Source organism: Corythoichthys intestinalis, chromosome 14 (genome assembly GCF_030265065.1).
Source record: "Corythoichthys intestinalis isolate RoL2023-P3 chromosome 14, ASM3026506v1, whole genome shotgun sequence".
Lineage (NCBI taxonomy): Eukaryota > Metazoa > Chordata > Actinopteri > Syngnathiformes > Syngnathidae > Corythoichthys > Corythoichthys intestinalis.
This window is the reverse complement of record NC_080408.1, coordinates 6141401-6165445: the sequence shown is the minus strand read 5'-3', so window position 1 is coordinate 6165445 and position 24045 is coordinate 6141401. Positions and strand designations below refer to the sequence as shown.

The 24045-nt window shown below is 43.9% G+C and overlaps 1 protein-coding gene across 1 annotated transcript in view; it reads right to left on the bottom strand.

The window, feature by feature from the left end:
• Positions 1 to 24045, bottom strand: part of LOC130929360 (neurocan core protein-like) — a 128442-nt gene that overhangs the window by 39611 nt on the left and 64786 nt on the right. Inside the window, exons 8-12 of the mRNA XM_057856458.1 lie at positions 23606 to 23725; positions 21819 to 21899; positions 12232 to 12380; positions 9977 to 10142; positions 7182 to 8099 (exon numbers count right to left, since the gene is read on the bottom strand). Of these exons, the coding sequence (XP_057712441.1) occupies positions 7182 to 8099; positions 9977 to 10142; positions 12232 to 12380; positions 21819 to 21899; positions 23606 to 23725 (1434 nt within the window). The remainder of the gene's footprint in view (positions 1 to 7181; positions 8100 to 9976; positions 10143 to 12231; positions 12381 to 21818; positions 21900 to 23605; positions 23726 to 24045) is intronic.

The window sequence follows — 24045 nt, the reverse complement described above, 5'->3', positions numbered from 1 at the left end:
AGAGAATTGTATTCATGCTTAAAACACAACCATTACACATTTCATATTTTGTATGCATTTGTTATGCTTGCATGAGAACATTATAGCATAGAGTATTAATTTTATAATAATCTGTTGTAATCTTTTTGAGCGTGCCTTCTCATGGCCTTGACGATCGTAGACGGTATCACCATATGCCCAAATATGGACTGTTATGCTCCGTTGTCTTCCAATGTGCCCTGAATGAATGCAAGGGAGTACAGTGGTTTCTTATCTTCGTTCCACCCGGCACCAGTGTTCAAGGTCTCAGCTCCAAGATGTTTTTGTATGGAAAAATACTAAGGCTTGTAAGATGATGAGTTTCGTTTCTGGGTAAAGTTTCGTTTCACGGGGCGCTTCGGCACCGCCCTTTTAAACAGTATAAATGTCCAGCTTGTATTGTACAGCTTCGTACTTTCTGGCTGATCTCAGCTCATAGTTGAGTCATAATTTTGTATAGATTCCCGATCCAATATTTGGATCGGATCGGACGCCGATATGCACAAAAAAATGCGCATCGGTATCGGATCGGCCGACACGGAAAAATTCCGATGCAGACTTCCGATCCAGTTTTTTTTTTTAAAAGTCCGGTCCGCATTTGCCAGCGCACCGATTTACATAATCCATTCTAGTTTTTGCTTCGGTTTCCCTAAAATCCGGTCCGCATTTTACGGCACACCTTCGACACACAACATTTACATTACCGTCTCCCAATTTACCGAGAGACTTTATCGGTAAAAATGTCAGCTGTGTGGGATCATTTCACCTTAAAGGACGACAAAGACGAAGAGGCAGAGTGCAACATATGCACAATAAAGTCAAGCATAGGGGTAAAGCTGTAAGAAGTTTTAATACAACCAACCTAACCAAGCATTTAGCGAAATACCACCACAAACAATATGAGGAGTATGTTAAGAAAACCGAAGACAAAAAAAAAAGGTCCTAGCAAATAACACTGGCAGAAACTCTTGCTATGCGTGACAAACTGGCACTCGACAGTCCCAAAGCCCAAGAGTCATTGCCGAAGAATTCATTCTGGATGACGAGCCATTATCTCTCGTGAGTAAAGACGCACCATCCAACACTTAGAACCACGGTACAACATGCCCAGCCGTCATTACCTCCTTCAGCGATTCGGCCTTGGAAGATTCGAGAACGATTCACAAACATCCAAATTCCGATTATTGAAATATGTCAAGTAAAGCGGACCTAATACACAGCGCGGTCTTCGGGACACAATGCCGAAAGTAAACATAATGCTTGTCATAGACCCGGGTAATGCCCAGTGTTGTTAATAACGGCGTTACAATATAACGGCGTTACTAACGGCGTTATTTTTTTCAGTAGTGGGTAATCTAATTAATTACTTTTCTCATCTTGGCAACGCCGTTACCGTTACTGAGGACGGAAAGGCATGCGTTACTATGCGTTATTATATTGGTCGAAAAGTCTGAGGGAGATGGACTCACCGAGACGACAAAGCAGAGCAGGAGTGGGGAGGAGGCAAGAAAGTTGTGACGCTGAGCAAACGCGATGCTAGGTAGCTCCAATAATACCTGTTGTAGCCGATAGCGTACAAACTACGCCCGCATGTTATGGTAGATATGGTAGACATGGTAGATATCACATTTACTGTATATAGATATAACTAGATGCAAAATGACAGACACGGCACTAGATGCGTTAGTAAACAGCCGCCATCTTAAAGCAGGAGACCTTTTATTACGGCTCTGTTGTAGAGAACCTTCCTAGCGAACCTAAGTAACTTTTAATCTAAAATACTTCTAAATCGGCAAAATCTTGACTTGAATCTATCTTTAAATGATGACACAGTTTTAAAACTTTCGTATGTCGAAAGTAGAGAGAAGGGAACTAATGCAATAATGGGAGCAATTTTAACAACTTTTAACAGTTGATTCAGGGTAAAGGGTAAATTAGGGTAAAGAATTGGACTCGGGCCAATTGTACCAAAAACCTTCACAAAAAACTTTACATAGTAGGGCCAATGTTTTTTTTTTTTTTTTTTTGAGGGAAAAAAAAAAGTATCACCAATTACTTTGCCAAGTAATTAATTACTCTTACATTCAGGTAATTGAGTTACTAACGCAATTACTTTTTGGGAGAAGCAATTTGTAACTATAATTAATTACTTTTTTTCAGTAAGATTAACAACACTGGTAATGCCAATGCTCAACTCACGGCTTTAGCTCAACTCATGCCGCTGGATAAAAAACACAAGAATACCTGACTGCTGCTGAAAGCGCTACAAACTACGTCAACGTCGTTTTACTGGAGATAATAGATATCATATGTATATAGAACTAGATGCAAAACGACAGCCTCAACTGCATAAGCAACATTGAAGTATTGAAAACCAGATGCATTAGTAAACAGCCGCCATCTTAAAGCAGAAGACTTCCCTAGTAGGCTGTTGTGAACCTTCCAAGCGAACCTAATGAACTTTTTATCTAAAATACTCCTAAATCGGCAAAATCTTGACTTGAATCTATCTTCAAAACAGTTTTAAAACTTTCACATGTCGAAAGTAGACAGAAGGGAAATTATGGAATAACGGGAGCAATTTTAACAACTTTAACAGTTGATTCGCAAAATTTTATGAATTGAATGTAGTTTAAAGCTGCTGATACAGAATGGGGACTTGAGTATTTTATTTACTGTTTTAAAATGTTAACTTGAAACTGAAATAGTCGTTTATTTAAACCTGAGAGGCTTTTTATACAATTTTTGTAACTAATGCACAAAACATTAAAAGCATCTAATAGCTTGGGGGATTTGTGGGATTTTCCACTGAGGTTGTTGGTGTGTTTTTCTTTTTTAAGGCAGTTTATAATATTATTTGCACGTTTTACTGACTGACTATGCCATTTCTGTTTGTTATTTATAATGTTTTGTGTTTGTCACTGAATAAACAGGTCAGTTTCTTGTTACCAACCGTGTGTGTTATTCAAACTCACCTAATTCAGCTGGCTAGTTGTGTTATCAAGAGTACTAAAACCTTTTTCAACACCAGTCTGACAACTAAGTAAAGAGGCTAAATAACTTTAAACTTTAACACATGCTCAGATAGGTCGGTATCGGCCAGTATCGGTATCGGATCGGAAGTGCAAAACAATATCGGTATCGGATCGGAAGTGCAAAAACCTGGATCGGGACATCCCTAATTTTGTACCCGTGATATATCATATTATATAAAAGTCTTCCGAGCAGGCAATCCTTGACTGTCTGATTCATTATTCTCATTTTGTTATCTGTTGATACTTGTCTCGGAGTTCAAACTTGAGCTTCCCTGACAGAGACCAAACAATAGCAACCAATATATGCGTCGGTTCGCTCTACATTGTTGTTTTCTCCACCCCCGCCATTAAGCCACTGACTGATGAAGTGGTGAGGGGCGAGTAAAACCGACACCCCAACAACCAAAGCTCGAGGAAATCCATTACCCCACCCGCTTTCCTCACAAGCTCATCCATCCCAATCTTTACTTTGCGTTGCTGAAATATCAGCGTTTATGTGTTTACGGGCCTGAGGGGGCTCCCGTTCAATCAATCAACCTTCATCCCCGGCACAAGCAACTCCCATCACCCCCCTTCAAGCCCCCGTCCCCCGAGGAAACCGCTCATCAATACGATTTACAGCTTGTTCTCTCCTCCTACCGCCGGTCGGTAGCTTTGACTTGTTCGCTGCAGATTTGCAGAAGAGCAAAGTAATCACCATAGAAATGCGGGGATATCGCCGAGCCCCGTGAGGATTTCGGCTGGCGGCTGATGGGATGTTTCCTCTTAGCGTGCTCATTATCAAGCCAACAGAAGTGGAAAAGCCAGCCGGGAGCGTCGAGCTGCAGACTTAATCAGCATATTCTCCACAATGACATGAAGGTGGTCTTCCCTTTTTTGATGAGAGTACAGCCGGGGGGTGATACAGTATTATTTTGAATACATGACGCAGTACCAAGGTCATGAAGAATAAAAAAATGAAACCTTCAGTGATCATCCCTTTAACACTAGAACGCCCAGCAAAGGCTGATTCTGCCTTCTCCAAGGCAAATACCCTAAATTTTGGACTGTAAGGTGCACCTGACTGTAAGCCGCCACTGGCCAAATTTGACACGAAAACGACATTTGTTCATAGATAAGCAACACTGGACTATAAGTCGCAGCAGTCCTTACTGTATTATGGAATATTTACACCAAAACATAATTAACCATTAACAATTTACTTGACAGCGGCAAGCTTTGAACCAATTCGCTGCAAAGCTTCATTGCTTCAAGAAGCTTCATTTGGCCATCACTGCTCCCTTGGGGGAGAGAGTCAACCTCTGCTACCAACACTGTTGTTGTCCAACATGCCTCCTAGCATGCATTGCAGCGCTACAGCTGTAAACAACAATAGAAATTCATGTTCTGTGCTAATTATTTCTTCAGTTACTGTTCTAGTTGTTTCATTTATTGATAGTTATGGTATTTGGTAACATTTTATTTGACAGTGGCGCCATAAAACTGTCAAAAGAAAATCATAATTATGATATGAGACTGTCATGAACATTAATGATTGCTTATAACAGTGTCATCCGGCAAATTACCTCTCTTTTAAATGGCTGTAAAAGATCCGAGCTGGACATAAATGGAGTTAATGACATAATTTGCCGGATGACACTTAATAACATCCGTCATAAGCATTCAGTAATGACCACGAAAGTTTCATGTCATAATTATGACGGTCTTATGACAGTCTTATGACGCCACTGTCAAGTAAAGTGTTAACTATTTACCCAAATAAATCAATAAAATAAGCCGCAGGATTCAAAATGAGGGAAAAAGTAGCGGCTTATACGCCGAAAATTACGGTACTCATGCTCCAGAATTCTCCGGAATTTCTAGTGTTAACTGGACTCCTATTTCATATGTATTATTTTGTAGAATCACAGGTGAGGTCCATTACGATAAATTATGATATATACCTTGTTGCCTCATTGACCTACTAATATATAGATGATTCACACATTACATTCACACACCGATCGCAACTCATCTGGGATGCAAGGAATGTTCCTGATAGCGCGATGATCGGCCTTCAGGCGTCAAGCAAGTGAGGTTTATGATTCAACGGAAACAGAAGCAACAGCTGTATTTCCATCGCTAAACGCCAAACAGTCGAGTGGCTGGTAAAGAGATAATGTTTTTTTTTTTTGCTAACCTGCTAAACATTGCTCATGCTTAATTCATTGGCTCCCAAAAACGTATAAATACATTCATAGGCGGATCTACTATTCAGGTGAAGTAGGCGATCGCCTTAGGTCCCCAACCAGTAGGGGGCCCCCAACCAGCTGCCCTTGCCCCAACGAGCAAGGGCTTGGGCCACCGGAGCCAGCAGCACCCCCAACTATTCGTCATGTATAATTATGTCAGCATACCAAACAAACAAAAAACAAAACAAAAAAGAAACCCGTTTGAATGCTGCATTTATATTATCTCTCCCCCGCACACACGCACTACAATGGACTGTTCCACGACGACGGACTGAATATCAGTCACTTAGCTTCATGTAGCGCCGTTTAGCTTAGCTTAGCCTCGCTTAGCATCGCCTAGCTCCGCTTAGCTGTTCGTTAGCTTCACTTAGCTCTTCCGCTTTTTTCACGCCATTAAGCACGCTATTTTTACATAAATCAAATGTGACGCGCAGAATAGCTTGCTAAAATTTGCTTAAATATATTGTTCTTAGAGCAGTCAAACGATTACATTTTTTTATCGAGTTAATCACAGCTTAAAAATGAATTAATCGTAACTAATCGCAATTCAAACCATCTATAAAATATGCCATATTTTTCTGTAAATTATTGTTGGAATGGAAAGATAAGACACAAGACGGATATATACATTCAACATACTGTACATAAGTACTGTATTTGTTTATTATAACAATAAATCAACAAGATGGTATTAACATTATTAACATTCACTTAAAGCGATCCATGGATAGAAAGACTTGTAGTTCTTAAAACATAAATGTTAGTTCAAGTTATAGAAATTTTATATTAAAACCCCTCTTAACGTTTTAATAAAGTTTGTAAAATTTTCAATCAAAAAATAAACTAGTAGCTCGCCATTGTTGATGTCAATAATAATGATGGTGCTGAAGCCTGAAACCCATGAAATCAGTCGCACCCAAGCGCCAGCAGAGGGCGGAAAAACACCAAAAAACACAAGTGACGCTTTGCTGTCATTTTAATCTGTTTGAGCGGGGTGTGTGCGTTAAATGCGTCAAATATTTTAACGTGATTAATTAAAAAAATTAACGCCTGTTAACGCGATAATTTTGACAGCCCTAATTGTTCTACGTAAAAAACGTCAGCCAAGGTCGCCCCCCCCACCATTTTTATGACACCAAATCTGGCCCCGTTTGCAAAAAGTTTGGACACCCCTGGTCGAAACAATCCAACCCGCTCTACCACTATTCTTCCCCTCTCCGTCCCCCGTGTCCGCCTCTCCACCTTTGGTTCCAGAGCTTTTACTCAGTGCGCCCCCCCAGCTCTGGAACTCACTACCCCCTGATCTTCGCAGCATATCTACCCTATCACTTTTCAAATCTAGACTGAAAACACACCTGTTCACTCTTTCTTACCCACCATGACCCCTAACTCTGTTATATTTTTACTTTTTATTGTGCTTTTAATTTTTTATCCTTTTAATACCTTTTTATCATACTGTGATTCCATGTCTCTTGTGAAGCGTCTTTGTGTGTTTTGTGTTCTAGAAATAAAATGTATTATTATTATTATTTATTTATTTTTATTTTTTTATTGCAGCTGCTTGCGTTTGGAGACCTGACTTCTGGCTCTCTAGTTTCTTTCTCTACTGAGCAGCCGCTGAGCCCCTCCACTGTCACGTAGCACTCACAGACGGACACACTTTGAGATTCCTCTCATTGAAAGACCAGTACCTGCCACTGCATTACTCCCCTAGTGTAAACCTCCTGATAGCCAAAGTTATCATTTGAATTCATTACCTGCCACCGACGGCAAAAGACATTTTAGACTAAGTGCGATCCCGGTTCAAAATGGATAGCACGTTTATCGCCGTCAATTGCACTGGAACAACCATTCACTGCCAGAAGCGGCTTTCATAAAACAGGAATTCAATGCTTACCAGCTGGGACCAAAGCGACGGTGCTGACGTTGAACCTGCTGCTCTCCTCGTCCACATTGCTCGCTAATGGGGACCCTGAGCCAACAGTCTGGGACCAGGCAGGCTCTTCTTCCTCTAGAGGAGAACCCAGAGTGACGTTCAGAACCGCCACAGTCTCAACTGGAACCCAGTCTAGCGATGATCTCGGGTTAGCTGAGCTATTCGGGTTGTCTGAGAGAGGAAATAGCCGAGGTCCTGCTGATCTAACAGTCTGAGTTGGAGATGAAGCTGGAGACTGGCTTGAGGTTGAAAAGGACGATGAGCTTGATGATGAAGACGTGTGCTCCAATTCAGCTCGGATAGATGCCGATTGGGCTTCAGTTGAAACGGTGGACAAGAGTTTGGACGCTGTTATCTGAGATGTTGACATCACGGTGGGCTCGGGAGTGGTGGTAGGGCTGGCGCTTGTAGTTGTCGTGATTTGTCCTTTCCTATGACCACGATCCCTAGACCTGGACCTTTCTCTTGGTTTGCTCGTCCCGGCTGGACGTCGCGAGACTTGAATCTCCCCTTTAGCCTCCGCGCCGGTAATCTCACCGCTTCCTTCGTCTTCTCCTCTGCTTCGGTCCTCTCCTCTGTTTTTCTTCCCTCTGCCTCTTCCTCCTCTGGAACCGGCTCGCGACGTTATCGTAACGTCCTTCTTGTCGGGCTGAGTTGTGGTCTCGGTATCGACGCGAACCCACGGTTCCACGCTAGATGAAGTTGTTTCAGGAGTCGAGGCGGTGGAGATGGACGGACTTTTTTCTGAAGTCTTCTCACTGATGGCTGTAATGGTAGTCAAGGAATTATTAGATGCATGTGAAGATGTCGGTTGAGTGGATGATTCTGCTTTGGCAGAGGTTGAGTCCTTGGAGGTACTAGTGGACGCCAAACTTGAGCCTGCAGATGAAGGAAACAAAAGATTTGTGCTTCATTGTTGGTTTTGCTTATGATTCGTCTATAACCCTTTGACACTGGATGTTTTGTTTTTCTGTTTATTAGTTGTTTACTAAAATATCCAGTAACGATTTCCTCATAAGTGTTGTATCACCATGTTGTGAGATCATCATTATCGTGAGCCTTGTATCGCAAATTGTATCGTAAACTCCCCAGAGGTTCCCATCCCTAGACAGTGGTGTTCCCCGATGTTAATTGAGCCACACAGGAAAAATCTCACAGCACACCACCAAACAAAACGGTAGCATAAACTGAAATAATGACAATCTTTGTTCCATTGAACTTTCCTTAGAACTCCACTCATGAAAAAAGACTCAAAAAGCTCTCACCGGGAAACACAAAGACTGAGACAAAAGCCACATTGAGTGAGTCAGAAAGAACTTAATTAGCAATTGCTTTCCATTGGACCTGTTTGAATGTGTTCAACCATCCAAATCTCTTGACGAAACGAGAAAGATGGCAATACAGTTTTTCACGTTAAAAGATTTTTCTCCACATGTGATGATTTAGACAATAGCTAATATTATTAATCCCTAATAGCCAGCGCAACAAAAACAATCACACTTAGTGGCAAGAAGAGCGAGCTAATACTACCAGAAGCAGGGATAATCGCTAAGCTTAAGAACGATAAACCGATACGACCGGATATCCGGTTTTAAAGGTGAGAGACACAGCTGTATCGATAGTAAAGTTACCATTCGACAGTAACTATCCATTAAATATTCAATGAACCGATAGTAGAGATAGAATTCGGCTATCGCGAGCACAAGATTCGGCTTCTAACGCCTAGATCAATGCATTGCTTAATATTATAATAAATTAGCTTTTACTTCACATGCTGCGCTTGTGTCATTCACCACACAGTGCATTTAGATCGAGACCGCACGCATGATATAATATGGATAAGCACTACTCAGAGTCGTGGTTGCCTCAACTTCCCATGCATTTCGGCAGAACCGCTACTAGTTGCCGTCATTACCCGATCGTCACAAACCTAACAAAACCACATCATCTGCAAAAAGCAGAGATGCAATGCTGAGGCCACCAATGCTTCGGCTGCACCTAGAAATTCTGTCCATAAAGGTTAGGAACAGAATCAAAGGGCAGCCTTGGCGGAGTCCAATCCTCACTAGGGAACAAATTCGACTTACTGACGGCAATACAGGCCAAACTCTGACACCGGTCGTACAGGAACCGAAATGCCCTTACTAAGGGGCTGGGTACCCCGTACTCCTGGAGCACCGCCCGCAGGACTTCCCGAGGCGCATGGTCGAACGCTTCCTCCAGATCCACAAAACACATGTAGACTGGTTGGGCGAACTCCCATTTACCCAGGACCCTGCCGAGGGTGTAGAGCTGGTCCACTGTTCCACAGCCGGGACGAAAACCACACTGCTCCTTTTGAATCTGACATTCGACTTCCCAACGGACATTCCTCTCCAGATGATGATGATGATGATGAATAGGCACTCAATGGGAAAAACAATGTCTTTTCATACTTCTGTTGTGAACTGAATTGGGTTTATCACTAGCAGACACCCAATTCATATTAACTGGAAAACGGATCGGATGTCTATGGCAGTCAATAGCAACCGATGGGTTTAATTTTGGGGCATTTACGGATCACTTCATGTTGATTTTGGGTTACTGAACAGGAAGTGTTTCGGGAATGTCCCCGAGGAAGTGACTCAAATTCAACAGGAAGTTTATTTTGTTTTTCAGAACACTTATCCTATTTAAACAGATAATGTGCTTTGAAAAATGTATTACTTGAAGTCAAAAAGGCGTAAATGGGAAACTTAAAAATTCAAAGTCCCCACCTGGTGATGCTGTCGTGTCCAAAGTCCCTTCATCCTCCGTCTTCTTCATTTTCACATCTTCAGCTTTCGCCCCTTTGGGAGTTTCGGACGTATCCTCACCTCCGCTTCCAGTCCCGACGAGATAGTTCCAAGGCTTCCAAAAGGATTTGACGATCCCTGAGATGACCTAGAATGATTTTAAAGCTGTAGTGTGAACTAATTTCTTCACATGCCAAATAGGGTCACAAGTAAAGTAATTAAACATTATCCACCAAATAAAGCATGAAAAAAATAATGTATATGTTGTATATTTGACAAAATAATCGCGTTTCCGAAGTTCGAGCCTGAAAGGGGACGAACCCGGAAGTGATACGTCACACCGGGAACAGCGTTGGCAGCTCCATACATACGGCCGCCATACAAAGCCCTTCAAACAATGATTCAAACAGCGATATAAGCGATAGACCGAGCGCAAGGGAGGAGATCCAAGTTTTTGAAGAGTTGGAGGAAGAAGAGGAGCTTGGAATTTTATGTTGGATCTAACATGTATTAGCCAGACGCTAATCAGAATGCAGTGTGCCTAGACTACCTGACATGGAATAGATACAAGACCCATCGAGATTACAACATTGGTAAGATATGGGCTGTTATTATTTTTATGATTTGAAGATGCAGGCATTTGCACATAATGTTATGTTTTTGTCTATCTGATGACATTGTTAAAAAAAAAAAAAATCAGACTTCATGTTCATTTTGGCAGATCCGGCAGCTCTCGTGCATATAACATAATAATATAAAAACGTTGGGGGGAAAGAAGGAGATGAGTCTTCGATGGCTTTCTCCACTTTATTGTGGCAACAATAAGAAAACAAAATAATAGCGGACTGCCGCCACATTCGACCGCGAAGTTTTGCTTCTCGCCGATCTCCTCCTCGCCTCCCACTCCAGTGTCTCTTAAACGGATTGTGCATAGTGTCTTGCTATGAGCTTTTTGTTTACAAATGTATCGAACACACGACGCGCTGACAACCTTGTCTCTTTATTAACACATGGAGCAGTTCTTATGGAAAAGTTAGAACACAGCTCTCGGCAGGAATTGGCGTCTAATGGCGTGAGGAAATGTAGTTTTTTCACACAAGCGAACAGATTACAAAGCACCACTTCAGTGTTGTCCCGAGACTACATTTCCCATGATTCACTGCGTGACCTGCGCACTCGCTGATTCGCTGCGAGATTGACTCAATGGCTACGCTAAACCAACACGCTATTTTTCAGCTGTCACCGGCTCTCATAAAACACAAACTAGAAGCCTATCTATCATGCGATCACCGTGAACGCTAAACCGTCCATAAGCAATGCAATGCTTGAAGCATGAAGGTGGAACAACATAATACAAATACAAATAAATGTGCACAAACTCAACGGCGGTGTGTGTCTCTTACAGCAACGTGACCGTGAATTACCGCGACGCCGACCCGTTTATATGCACATCCACACCCGTTTCCCGATTGACAGTGGATTAACCCTTTCGGACATGATCGTAGATTACGCACACTTTAAACACGCTTAACCTAGCGAACGCAGCAACAACTATGATCGGGGATTTCCACGAGTAACCTTCGGCTAACGTCGCTAGCTTATACTGTTCAATTCCACAACAGTTGGCAGCTATGCTTTGACAAAGTCATCAGTCATCTATCCAAAAATCACACTTACTTTTTGGCAAATCCTTGATCATAAGCAGACCGGTTAAGGAAGCAGGCATCTTCGAAGTGTTTGCAGCAGAGAACACTACTCGATGATGGCGTGAAATTCATTCGCTTCGTGCGAACGAAAGATGTCCATTTACGTGCCCTGCTATCCTTTGGCCACTCATACAACTTTTCGTTTGAGCGAGAACAAAACATCGCCACACACCACTCTGGCATCTTACCGAGAAGCAATGCAACAAACAATACTGTTCTATGGTGGACTTCCCTCGCACGTCTAGGTGTGACGTAATTTCCGAAGATTTCCGAAGATTGCCGAAGAAAAGCATTTTCGTTGTCAAGGGCGTTGCTATGGGTTAAACAAAGAATCTGGAAGGGTTGCGTTAAAAAAAATAATGAAAATATGCTTATAATTGTTTAGCCATTGATATTATTCAAAAACGTGGTTGGCCAACCTTACTTCAAAGTTCCCCTTTAAATTCATTCTCACTTTGAGAATCACTTGCCTCATCTAATCGATTGTTAATTATCCTCTCAGCAGATGAAGGAGTAAGAAAAAAAAGTTACCTTCTTCTCTGCAGGAGTTGGAACGACAGGAGGTCGTAGAAACTCCGGCGAGTCGGGCTCAAGCGGTTCTCCCCAGTCGATGCTTTGACCCGGAAATATCTGAAGGCTGACGTACGACTGCGGGGACTCTGATGACCACGGGTCTGAGGCTGGGAAGACACGTACGATAGGATTTGCGATACGGGGTTTACGATAACGATGATCTCACATTATGGCGATACATGGGTTAGCAAATCATTCGACAAAACAACAAATAAACAGAAAAACAAGCTTTTCATCCTTCTGGTGTGAATTTTAATGAGTTTATCACTAGTAGACGTCCAATCCATTTGAAGTGGGAGGGATGGCAGCGAATGAAGCTCATTCGCTGCCATCCCTCCCACTTCAAATGGATTGGACGTCTATGGCCATCAGTGGTAGCTAAAGTGCGTATGACACCAAAAAGCATGTTTACTTCATATTTGACGCAGTGTTTTATGCTCCTGAATGAAATGGACCGCTTGGATGTGTGTGGAAGCGATCGTTTTGTTAGGGCAGGCTAGGCGAAGGCGATGCGGACCAAAGTGCGACCCGGAAGCTGAAGTAGAGTGAAATGGTATTTATTAAAGACATGCAAGGTGTGGAGTGGCTGGAAGGGTTGATGATCCAGGTTGTGACTGTGGCAGGCGGCGTTGTTCTGTCAGGAGGCCTGGCTGGGTGAGTGTCCAATGGTGACTGGCAGAATCATCTGGCACCTGCTTGCTGCCCGGGCCGCTCCTTATAAGCAGTGTTGATTAATGATGAGCTGCAGGTGCACTCCGAGGTGAGCCAGGTTAAAGCTGATACCATTATTCAAAACAGGAAGTGTCATAACAATAAAAGCCAGCAGAGGGGAGTGTGGGCAAGGACCACCACAGTACCCCCCTCTCAACGGACGCCACCGGGCGGCCTGCCCGGTTTCCCAGGGTTGGCAGCGTAGAAATCCCGCAAGAGGGACGGGTCCAGAATTAGAGTACGGGAGATCCACGACCTCTCCTCAGGGCCATAGCCCACCCAGTCCACCAGAAACTGGAACCCACGACCCCGAGGACGGACATCCAGAATCTTTGAGACTGCAAACGCGGGGTGGCCATCAATGAGAAGGGGCGGGGGAGGTGCAACGGCAGGAGGACCCAGGTCACTGGAGCTAACAGGCTTGAGAAGGGAAACGTGAAAGGTGGGGTGTACATTCATGGATGTCGGGAGGTCCAACCGAACGGCAGATGGGTTGATGATCTTGGTTATTTTGTAGGGGCCCACGAAGCGGGGGGCAAGTTTGCGTGACTCCACCTGCAGGGGGAGGTCCCGGGCGGACAACCAGACCTCCTGTCCCACCTTGTATTCTGGAGCTGGCGAACGATGGAGATCAGCCAGTCTCTTGTTTTTCTCGGCAGTGCGACCGAGGGCAGCCCTCACAGACTTCCAGATGTCCCTAATTCTGCCGACATGGTCCTTCACAGCAGGAACAGCTATTTCCTTTTCCTGCTCCGGCAACAATGGAGGCTCAAAAGCATTACACGCCATGAAAGGGGACATACCAGTGGCCGAGCAGATGAGCGAATTACGTGCATACTCAACCCATGGGAGGAAAGTGCTCCAGGAGACAGGATGGTGGGCGGTGACACAACGCAGAGCAGCCTCTAGGTCCTGGTTGGCCCTTTCCGTCTGGCCGTTGGTCTGGGGATGGTATCCCGAAGAGAGACTAGCTGTCGCTCCCACTGCCTTGCAGAACTCTTTCCATACCACCGAGGAGAACTGGGGACCACGGTCGGAAACGATGTCTAAAGGGAGGCCATGAAGCCTGAAAACATGCTTGACCAAGAGATTGGCGGTTTCAAGAGCAGAGGGTAGTTTGGGAAGGGGAATATAGTGGACAGACTTGGAAAAACGATCGATAATGGTAAGGATAACTGTATTACCTTCAGAAGGAGGCAGACCGGTTACAAAATCCACAGCAATGTGGGACCAAGGTCTACTGGGAACAGGGAGGGGGCATAACAGACCAGCAGGCGGCTGATGGGAGGCCTTCCCTCGAGCACAGATCGCGCAGGCTTTGACAAAGTCACGAGCATCTTTGGCCATGCCTGGCCACCAGAATGATCGGCGAAGGAAACTGAGGGTCCTATGAACACCAGGGTGGCAGGTTAGCTTGGACGAGTGGCCCCATTCTAGGACTTGAGATCGTGCAACAGAAGGGACATATAAGCGATTCGGGGGACCGTTTCCTGGATCTGGATCAGCCTTCTGAGCTTCCCTGACCAATGATGTAATTTCCCATCTTGCAGCGCCAACCATGCAGGACGAGGGAAGAATGGGTTCAGGGTCACCTGAGCTTTGACATGGTGAATGCAGCCGTGAAAGTGCATCAGCCTTTCCATTACGTGAACCGGGGCGGTATGACAATGAAAAATTAAACCTGGCAAGGAACAGTGACCAGCGTGCTTGTCGGGGGTTGAGTCGTTGTGCGGATTGGATGTAGGAGAGGTTTTTGTGATCTGTCCAGATAAGGAATGGGATCTTAGCACCTTCCAGCCAGTGACGCCATTCCTGCAGGGCCAGAACAATCGCCAGCAGTTCCCGGTTTCCGACATCATAGTTCCTCTCAGCAGGGCTGAGCCGCCGGGAGAAAAAGGCACATGGATGCAGCTTCTGGGTGGTGGGATCTCGCTGGGACAAGATGGCCCCAACACCGGTGTCAGACGCATCCACCTCCACCACAAATTGGCGTGAGGTGTCTGGGTGTTTGAGGATAGGGGCAGAGGTGAAGAGTGACTTTAGCTGGGAAAACGCCTTACCAGCAGCTTCAGGCCAGGCAAAGGGGTGTTTGGTGGAGGTGAGCTGAGTCAGCGGGAGAGCCACTTTGCTGTAGTCCCGGATGAAGCGACGATAGAAATTTGCGAAGCCCAAGAATCTCTGAAGGTCCTTACGGGTATTGGGAGTAGGCCAATCAACGACTGCCTTGATCTTTATTGGGTCTGGTTTGAGTTGCCCCTGGGCGATTATGTAACCCAAAAAGCTAACCGAGGACACATGGAATTCACACTTTACCGGTTTAACAAAAAGCCTGTTCTCCAGGAGCCTCTGCAAGACCATCCTGACATGATGCCGATGTTCCTCTAACGATCGTGAAAACACAAGTATGTCATCTAGGTAGATAAACACAAAACGGTTAAGAATATCACGAAAGATATCATTCATGAGTCGTTGGAAAACAGCAGGAGCATTTGTGAGACCAAAGGGCATTACTAAATATTCAAAATGACCAAGGGGAGTGTTGAATGCCGTCTTCCACTCATCCCCCTCACGGATTCGGACGAGATGATATGCAGTTCGGAGATCCAGCTTTGTGAACAACCTGGCGTGACTGAAGGGCTCAAAAGAAGGGTCAATTAGAGGCAAAGGGTACTTATCTTTTATTGTTATCTGGTTTAGGCTGTGGTAATCAATGCATGGCCGCAGGCCGCCATCCTTCTTGCCCACGAAGAAGAAACCTGCGCCGACAGGGGAGGAAGAGGGACGGATGATACCAGAAGCCAAGGAGTCTCTGATGTAGTCTTCCATAGCAGTCCTCTCGGGACCGGATATGTTGTAAAGTCTGCTTGTCGGAAGGGGAGCCCCCGGTAGGAGATTAATGGCACAATCATAGGGGCGATGGGGAGGCAGAGTGTGGGCGAGGTCCTCACTGAACACTGTTGCCAAGTCATGGTACTCAGGGGGCACATTGGAGAGGTCAGGAGGCTCTGGAGGATGGGCCGGCTCTTTGGCCGCTCTGCCAAATGCGTTTGCTGAGCCAAGGCATTCCTGGTGGCAGCGATTGCTCCACCCCACAATCTTCCCTGCTGTCCAGTTAATGTTAGGGTTGTGAAGTTTGAGCCAGGGGAGACCAAGGATGACATGTGCTACTGGAGAGGAGATAATAAACAATTGTATTGACTCATGATGATTTCCCGAAACCTTGAGCATGAGAGGAATGGTGCGATGAGTTACAGAAAACAGTTTTCTACCATCCACTGCTTCTACTACTTTGGGGGTCTTGAGGGGTTCGAGAGGGATTTTAGCTTGATTTGCAAAACCTTCATCCATAAAACTGTCATCAGCACCAGAATCAATAAATACCTGAAGTGGCCTAGAGTCCAGACCATGAGAGATACTAGCAGGGAGTATGAGTCGCGACTGCGGGCAGGATTCGGAGGAGGTTTGGCTCACCAGGGTACTCCGTTTTATCCGGTGAGCCCGGTCTTTTGGCTGTGCAGGGCAGGTGATTGTAGGGTGTCCGATTTGCCCAAGTTCCATGGGTTCTTCCAACTGAAGAGGGGTTGTTGGTTGCCGAGTGTCACTGGGGGATGGTTTGATGTTATCGGCAGAGGGTGACAGGAGTGGTGGAAACAGACGTGACTTGACAGCTTTCTCCCTCTTACGTTCTCTGATGCGATTATCTATCTTTATTGCTAAGGAAATTAGCTCCTCCAGAGTGGAAGGCTCATCCCGTGTGGCCAGTTCATCCTTTATTTCATCTGCTAAATTACGCAAAAAGACAGATATCAAAGCCAGCTCACCCCAGCCACTTTCTGCAGCGAGAATACGAAAAGCAATAGAGAAATCCGCCACTGATTTGGAACCCTGCTGGAGGGAAAACAGGCGGTTTCTGGCTTCTCTCCCACGGACAGGGTGATCAAATACCTTGCGTAGTTCTCCAGAAAATGCGTCGAAAGAGCTCAGCACTGGAGAATTCCTCTCCCAAAGTGCGGTTGCCCATTGACCAGCCTTCCCTCTCAGCAGGTTAATACAAAAAGCAACCTTAGCAGCATCAGAGGCATAACTAGAAGGCTGTAAATCAAACACGAGGTTGCAATTAAGCAAAAAACGACCACATGAACCCAACTCCCCAGTATAACACTCAGGAGTCGGTATAAATACGTCTGGCTGAAGTGGGGGTGATGGCCCACCATTAAATTTACTCACGGGCACGTTAGGTCCGGCCCTGGGAGGCTGCGAGAGTTGCGTCTTGACCTGCTGCAGGTCCATAGAAATTGTCCGCAGCGTCTCTGCAAAGCTATGTAGCATCTGTTCATGATTACCCAGCATGTGCCCTTGGTGTCCAAGGGCCTCCTGAAAGCCATTGGCGGTCGCTTGGTCCATTTTGTAAGGCCAGATGATTATGTTAGGGCAGGCTAGGCGAAGGCGATGCGGACCAAAGTGCGACCCGGAAGCTGAAGTAGAGTGAAATGGTATTTATTAAAGACATGCAAGGTGTGGAGTGGCTGGAAGGGTTGATGATCCAGGTTGTGACTGTGGCAGGCGGCGTTGTTCTGTCAGGAGGCCTGGCTGGGTGAGTGTCCAATGGTGACTGGCAGAATCATCTGGCACCTGCTTGCTGCCCGGGCCGCTCCTTATAAGCAGTGTTGATTAATGATGAGCTGCAGGTGCACTCCGAGGTGAGCCAGGTTAAAGCTGATACCATTATTCAAAACAGGAAGTGTCATAACAATAAAAGCCAGCAGAGGGGAGTGTGGGCAAGGACCACCACACGTTTTAGATATTCAATTTTTGAATCCCACATGTTACAAGAAATTTCCGGGATCGCGGTGAGTCAGTAACAGGCACACTTTTGCAAAATAGACAAGGTTTATTTATGACAATTGCAGAATTAATGATGTTTATTGATTACAATCCCACATAAAAGCAAGCAATACAGAGATCAAATCAAGCATAACATGTGATAACAATAACGCTAGATCCAGATTGTCACTTCTAAATCCCCGTGATACCGTCTAAGAACAAATATTCCTCTAAGAATAAAAAGAGCTCTTACCGTGACAAAAGGGCGGAGAGCCAGGGCCCTGATCGGAGTCCGCCATAGAATGACGTACGAATCCCTTGGCTCTATACTTCTTCTGACTCTGATCGGAGCGTTGGCGCTCCGCCCTTTTGTCACGGTAAGAGTTCTTTTTATTCTTAGAGGAATATTTGTGCTTAGACGGTAGCGCGGGGATATTAGAAGTGACAATCTAGATCTAGCGTTATCGTTATTACATGTTATGCGTGATTTGATGTCTGTATTAATTGCTTTTGTGTGGGATTGTTATCAATAAACATTAATTCTGCAATTGTCATAAATAAACATTGTCTATTTTGCAAAAGTGTGCCTGTTACTGACTCACCGCGAACCGGGAAATTTCGTGTAACACCAAGCCATGAAAATGAGTGACTTCAGGCTTCAGTCTCGGGTTGAGGACGAATGCGAATGTGACGTCAACCGGATCAGCGTCTCACAATACAGCATTGCTTTATAGCATGCAGATGGACTGCGGATTCGACTGATTTTGCGGATTAATTTGTTTATTTTTTTGCATCACACCAAACGGCTGCAGGCTTTTGTAGCTGCACCAGGGAGAGGCGTGTGAGCCTTTTTGTGTTTCAGAAAGTTTCTGTTCACCCCGAGATCGGCCAAGACAAGTGTGTGACAACTGTGGGACCATTGGACTTACGAGGAAGTGAGTAAACATTGTGTTTTGTATTATGTCAAATACTGGGATTATGACACACATTTTAATATGGAGGTGGCTTGTATTTTGTGGCTGACAATGCTCCTCGTCCACCGAGAACACAACTCAGCCGACGACCGGCGTCTTGTCGCACTACCCCCCGCCGGTAGAGTGCTGTACTCGGCTTATTGCCCTCTTCTGTCAAATTTTCAACCCCATCAGAAATTGCAACTTTGTGTTAAAAATGGCTGCGAATACAGCGTTCACGAAGTGTGTTTGAGTGTTTGTCTGGCGATCACTGTCCAGCTGCTTCCCTGCAGATGAGCCCTCTGCCCACAGCAGGGGAACGACGAGCTGTAACTTGCTTGCCGCCGGGCGGGTTGCCAATCGGTGAAGACAATCGACAACACCGCCGCAGTGTGAAATGTTCCGGGCTAGTTTTGTGTTATTTTTCACTTCGAAGACTTTGAAACATCACACGGTTCGGGTTAGCATGTCAGCTAGCTGTCACGCCTCTCGGTTTGTTTAAATTCTCTGAAGCTGGGGCAGGGAAATGACAAAAGCCTGACTAACTACGGTGGCATAAAATATTGTTCAGGAGGTGCGACAGTAAAGGTGAAGTCGACAGTTTTGACCATTATGGGGGAATTTTGCCATATCGTACTGAATAAATGCATTTTTATTATTTAATATTCCATTTAGCACAAGAATGATATTTGTCATGACCATACCATTTATTTTTGCTATTGGGGAAAAAATACTATGAAATAAATATCCTGTAAAAATATTAGAGTAGAGAGACTGAAACAATGACATTTTGCGGCTCTCTTGGTCGCATTTTCCTTGTTCTGAATAATTCCCCCTCAATGGGCTGAATTCTGAATCAGATGACACCATGGCCCTGCCGAGGTCATCCTCCTGTTGAGGACGCTAGAGCCTTATAATGGTAGGCGTGGCTAAACGGCGGATTAAAAGACTTAATTTCTCGTCAACTGCCAAATTGTTGTATATAGTCGAATCGTCTGAAAATATTACTGTAATGTACATAATAATGCTATTTAAGACTTTTTTTTATCCTATCGTACGCACTTTAATGCCAAGTTAATTTTGGGGCATTTCACTAAAGACTGCCTGCGAACGCTCTGGTTTCAGTGCCATTGATGGCGCTAGACGTCCAATCCAGTCAAAATGAATTGGATGTCTAGCTCCGTCAATGGCAGCCAGTGAGCTCACGTAGAAACTATTCTAATGGAAGATTTTGGTAGCAAACTTTTGGCTCATTTTTCTTGTGACACCTACAGTGCCTTGCAAAAGTATTCGGCCCCCTTGAATCTTGCAACCTTTCGCCACATTTCAGGCTTCAAACATAAAGATATGAAATTTAATTTTTTTGTCAAGAATCAACAACAAGTGAGACACAATCGTGAAGTGGAACAACTTTTATTGGACAATTTAAACTTTTTTAACAAATAAAAAACTGAAAAGTAGGGCGTGCAATATTATTCGGCCCCTTTACTTTCAGTGCAGCAAACTCACTCCAGAAGTTCAGTGAGGATCTCTGAATGATCCAATGTTGTCCTAAATGACCGATGATGATAAATAGAATCCACCTGTGTGTAATCAAGTCTCCGTATAAATGCACCTGCTCTGTGATAGTCTCAGGGTTCTGTTTAAAGTGCAGAGAGCATTATGAAAACCAAGGAACACACCAGGCAGGTCCGAGATACTGTTGTGGAGAAGTTTAAAGCCGGATTTGGATACAAAAAGATTTCCCAAGCTTTAAACATCTCAAGGAGCACTGTGCAAGCCATCATATTGAAATGGAAGGAGCATCAGACCACTGCAAATCTACCAAGACCCGGCCGTCCTTCCAAACTTTCTTCTCAAACAAGGAGAAAACTGATCAGAGATGCAGCCAAAAGGCCCATGATTACTCTGGATGCACTGCAGAGATCTACAGCTGAGGTGGGAGAGTCTGTCCATAGGACAACTCAGTTGTACACTGCACAAATCTGGCCTTTATGGAAGAGTGGCAAGAAGAAAGCCATTTCTCAAAGATATCCATAAAAAGTCTCGTTTAAAGTTTGCCACAAGCCACCTGGGAGACACACCAAACATGTGGAAGAAGGTGCTCTGGTCAGATGAAACCAAAATGGAACTTTTTGGCCACAATGCAAAAACGATATGTTTGGCATAAAAGCAACACAGCTCATCACCCTGAACACACCATCCCCACTGTCAAACATGGTGGTGGCAGCATCATGGTTTGGGCCTGCTTTTCTTCAGCAGGGACAGGGAAGATGGTTAAAATTGACGGGAAGATGGATGCAGCCAAATACAGGAACATTCTGGAAGAAAACCTGTTGGTATCTGCACAAGACCTGAGACTGGGACGGAGATTTATCTTCCAACAGGACAATGATCCAAAACATAAAGCCAAATCTACAATGGAATGGTTAAAAAATAAACGTATCCAGGTGTTAGAATGGCAAAGTCAAAGTCCAGACCTGAATCCAATCGAGAATCTGTGGAAAGAGCTAAAGACTGCTGTTCACAAACACTCTCCATCCAACCTCACTGAGCTCGAGCTGTTTTGCAAGGAAGAATGGGCAAGAATGTCAGTCTCTCTATGCGCAAAACTGATAGAAACATACCCCAAGTGACTTGCAGCTGTAATTGGAGCAAAAGGTGGAGGTACAAAGTATTAACGCAAGGGGGCCGAATAATATTGCACGCCCCACTTTTCAGTTTTTTATTAGTTAAAAAAGTTTAAATTATCCAATAAATTTTGTTCCACTTCACGATTGTGTCCCACTTGTTGTTGATTCTTGACAAAAAATTAAAATTTTATATCTTTATGTTTGAAACCTGAAATGTGGCGAAAGGTTGCAAGGTTCAAGGGGGCCGAATACTTTTGCAAGGCACTGTATTTAAAATTTTAAAGATTTTTGGTGGGCGCATATCGATAAACTTTTGGGCTACAAAGTATCGCGATTTATCACTTATTTGATAAATTATAACACCCCCAGAGTGTGTTAACGTTGTCGTTTGGAGTTTCAGCAAGATGTTGTTTAGTTGGCTTACAAGCATTGATGTTAAAAAGGGTCTCTTCCTCTTCAAGGTCCACCAATCCGGTCCAGTTGGATGGAGACTGGTCACGATCTCCTGTTGATCACAAAATGGAAGGATATTTAGGTTTTTAAAAAAAAAAATTTGAAAAATGAGCCTCCTTACACGGTGTCCCTTTGGTAAGGGTAAATTGCAACTCCACTTGTATTAAGTAGCTTATTTAATGATGATTGAATTATTTATTTTTAGGTGTTACTATTCCTTCAGATTAGATTTAAGAAAAATTATCTGATTAAGACACTATAAATTTACAGTTACTCCTACTTGTGTAAAATGTCTGGCTCCTCTACACTACTCTATTCCAAGACCCAGTCACGACCTATTTTCAATGCTCTAATTGAGGGAAGAAGGTTACTCCCCAAAATCTAACAGTACATGGCCTTTGTCCTCCTCTCCTGAATACATTGCAGTCATCCAGTGTTATTTGCTTAAAAACACCCCCAAAGCATGAGGCTACTTTCCACATGCTTCACAGTAGGGATGGTGTTCTTGGGATGGCACTCTTCATTTTTCTGACTCCAAACACTATGAGAAAGACCAAAAAGTTCCATTTTGATCTCATATGACCACATGACTTTCTCCCATGACTCCTCTGGATCATCCAAATGGTCATTGGCAAACTTAAAACAGCCCCTGTGCTGGTTTAAGCAGGAGAACCTTCCGTGCCATGCATGATTTTAAACTAGGACGTTTTAGTGTATAACCAGCAGTAACCTTGGAAATGGTGGTCCCAGCTCCTTTCAGGTCATTGACCAGCTCCTCCTGTGTAGTTCTTGGCTGATTCCTGACCATTCTTAGCATCACTGAGACCCTACTAGGTAGATCTCTCATGGGGCCCAGTCCGAGGACGATTGACCGTCATGTTTAGTTTCATCCATTTTCTAATAATTGCTCCAACACTGGATCTTACATTAACAAGCTGCTTGGCAATTGCCCCGTAACGCTGTCCAGCCTTGTAGAGGTCTGCAGTTCTATCTCTGGTGTCTTTGGACAGCTCTTTGGTCTTGACCATGTTAGGAATTTGAGTCTTCCTGATTGTATGGAGTGGACAGGTGTTTATATGCAGCTGACTGACTCAAACAGGTCAAAAAGTCAGACTCAAAAAGTCCACCTCCACTTCACTTATTCGTTGGACTTTTTAAAGGCGACTAACAGATCTTTGAGGCTCACAATTCTAGCCAATAGAAAGGAATTCAAATACTTATTTGCAGCAGTATAATAAATAATAAATTGTTAAATAAAAACACACTGTGATTTCTGGAATTTTTTTTCTTTAGATTTGTCTCTCACAGTGGACAAGCATTTACCGTGAAAATTTCAAACCCACCCATCATTTGTTAGTGGGAGAACTGAGAAAAATATTCTTTCCAATAATGTTTTGAACAATATCTATTCTTGAATTAAGAACATTTGACATTTCAAAGCTTTTTTTTCATGGATTAAATATACTAATTTATTGCTTAAAATAAGTCTGTTAAGCTTAATTTCAGCTAGCTATAGTTCTTACTTCAAGAAATCTAAGAGAATTTCACTTATTTTTGGTAGATTCACACTAAAACAAGGGAATTTAACTGGTTTAAAGGAGGTGTATTTTTGCAGCATACCCACCACTGTTCTTAAGAGTAGAAGCTAGCTCTTAAGCTAGCTGTTACTGCTGACCAAGAGGACAGACTTAGTCGAGAAAAATGATATCGCCGTCAATGGCAGCGAAACATGATCATAGATAGATAAACGTAGTAAACCTTTAATGCTTGGTGGGTTCTCTGTTGCCGCAGTTGTTGTACTGGAGTCAGTGAGGTAGCTCCAGGGCTTCCACAGGGAAGTGTAGATTTGAGAAATGGTGTCTGTGTTCTCCACCTTACCTACAGAAATGAAGATTTAAAACAAAATATATGATTTTCAACCAGTAGTAGACAAAAAAAAAGATGAAGTTAATCATTTCTTTCCTTGTGTCAATCCAACTGCATGAAAGTGTAAAGATCTAGCTCAGGATTTACTGTTGCCATAGCTACAACACTGGCCATACTGTCATTATTAGAGACCGAATCGGAGGTTTCCACAGCTGCTACGCCCGCGACAAGTGATAGTTTTATGCCTGTCAAGGACATTTTAAATGACTCATTATGTTCCATTGCTGTGTACCAACAGTATTTCAGGAGCAAGCACTTGTAGAACATAATGT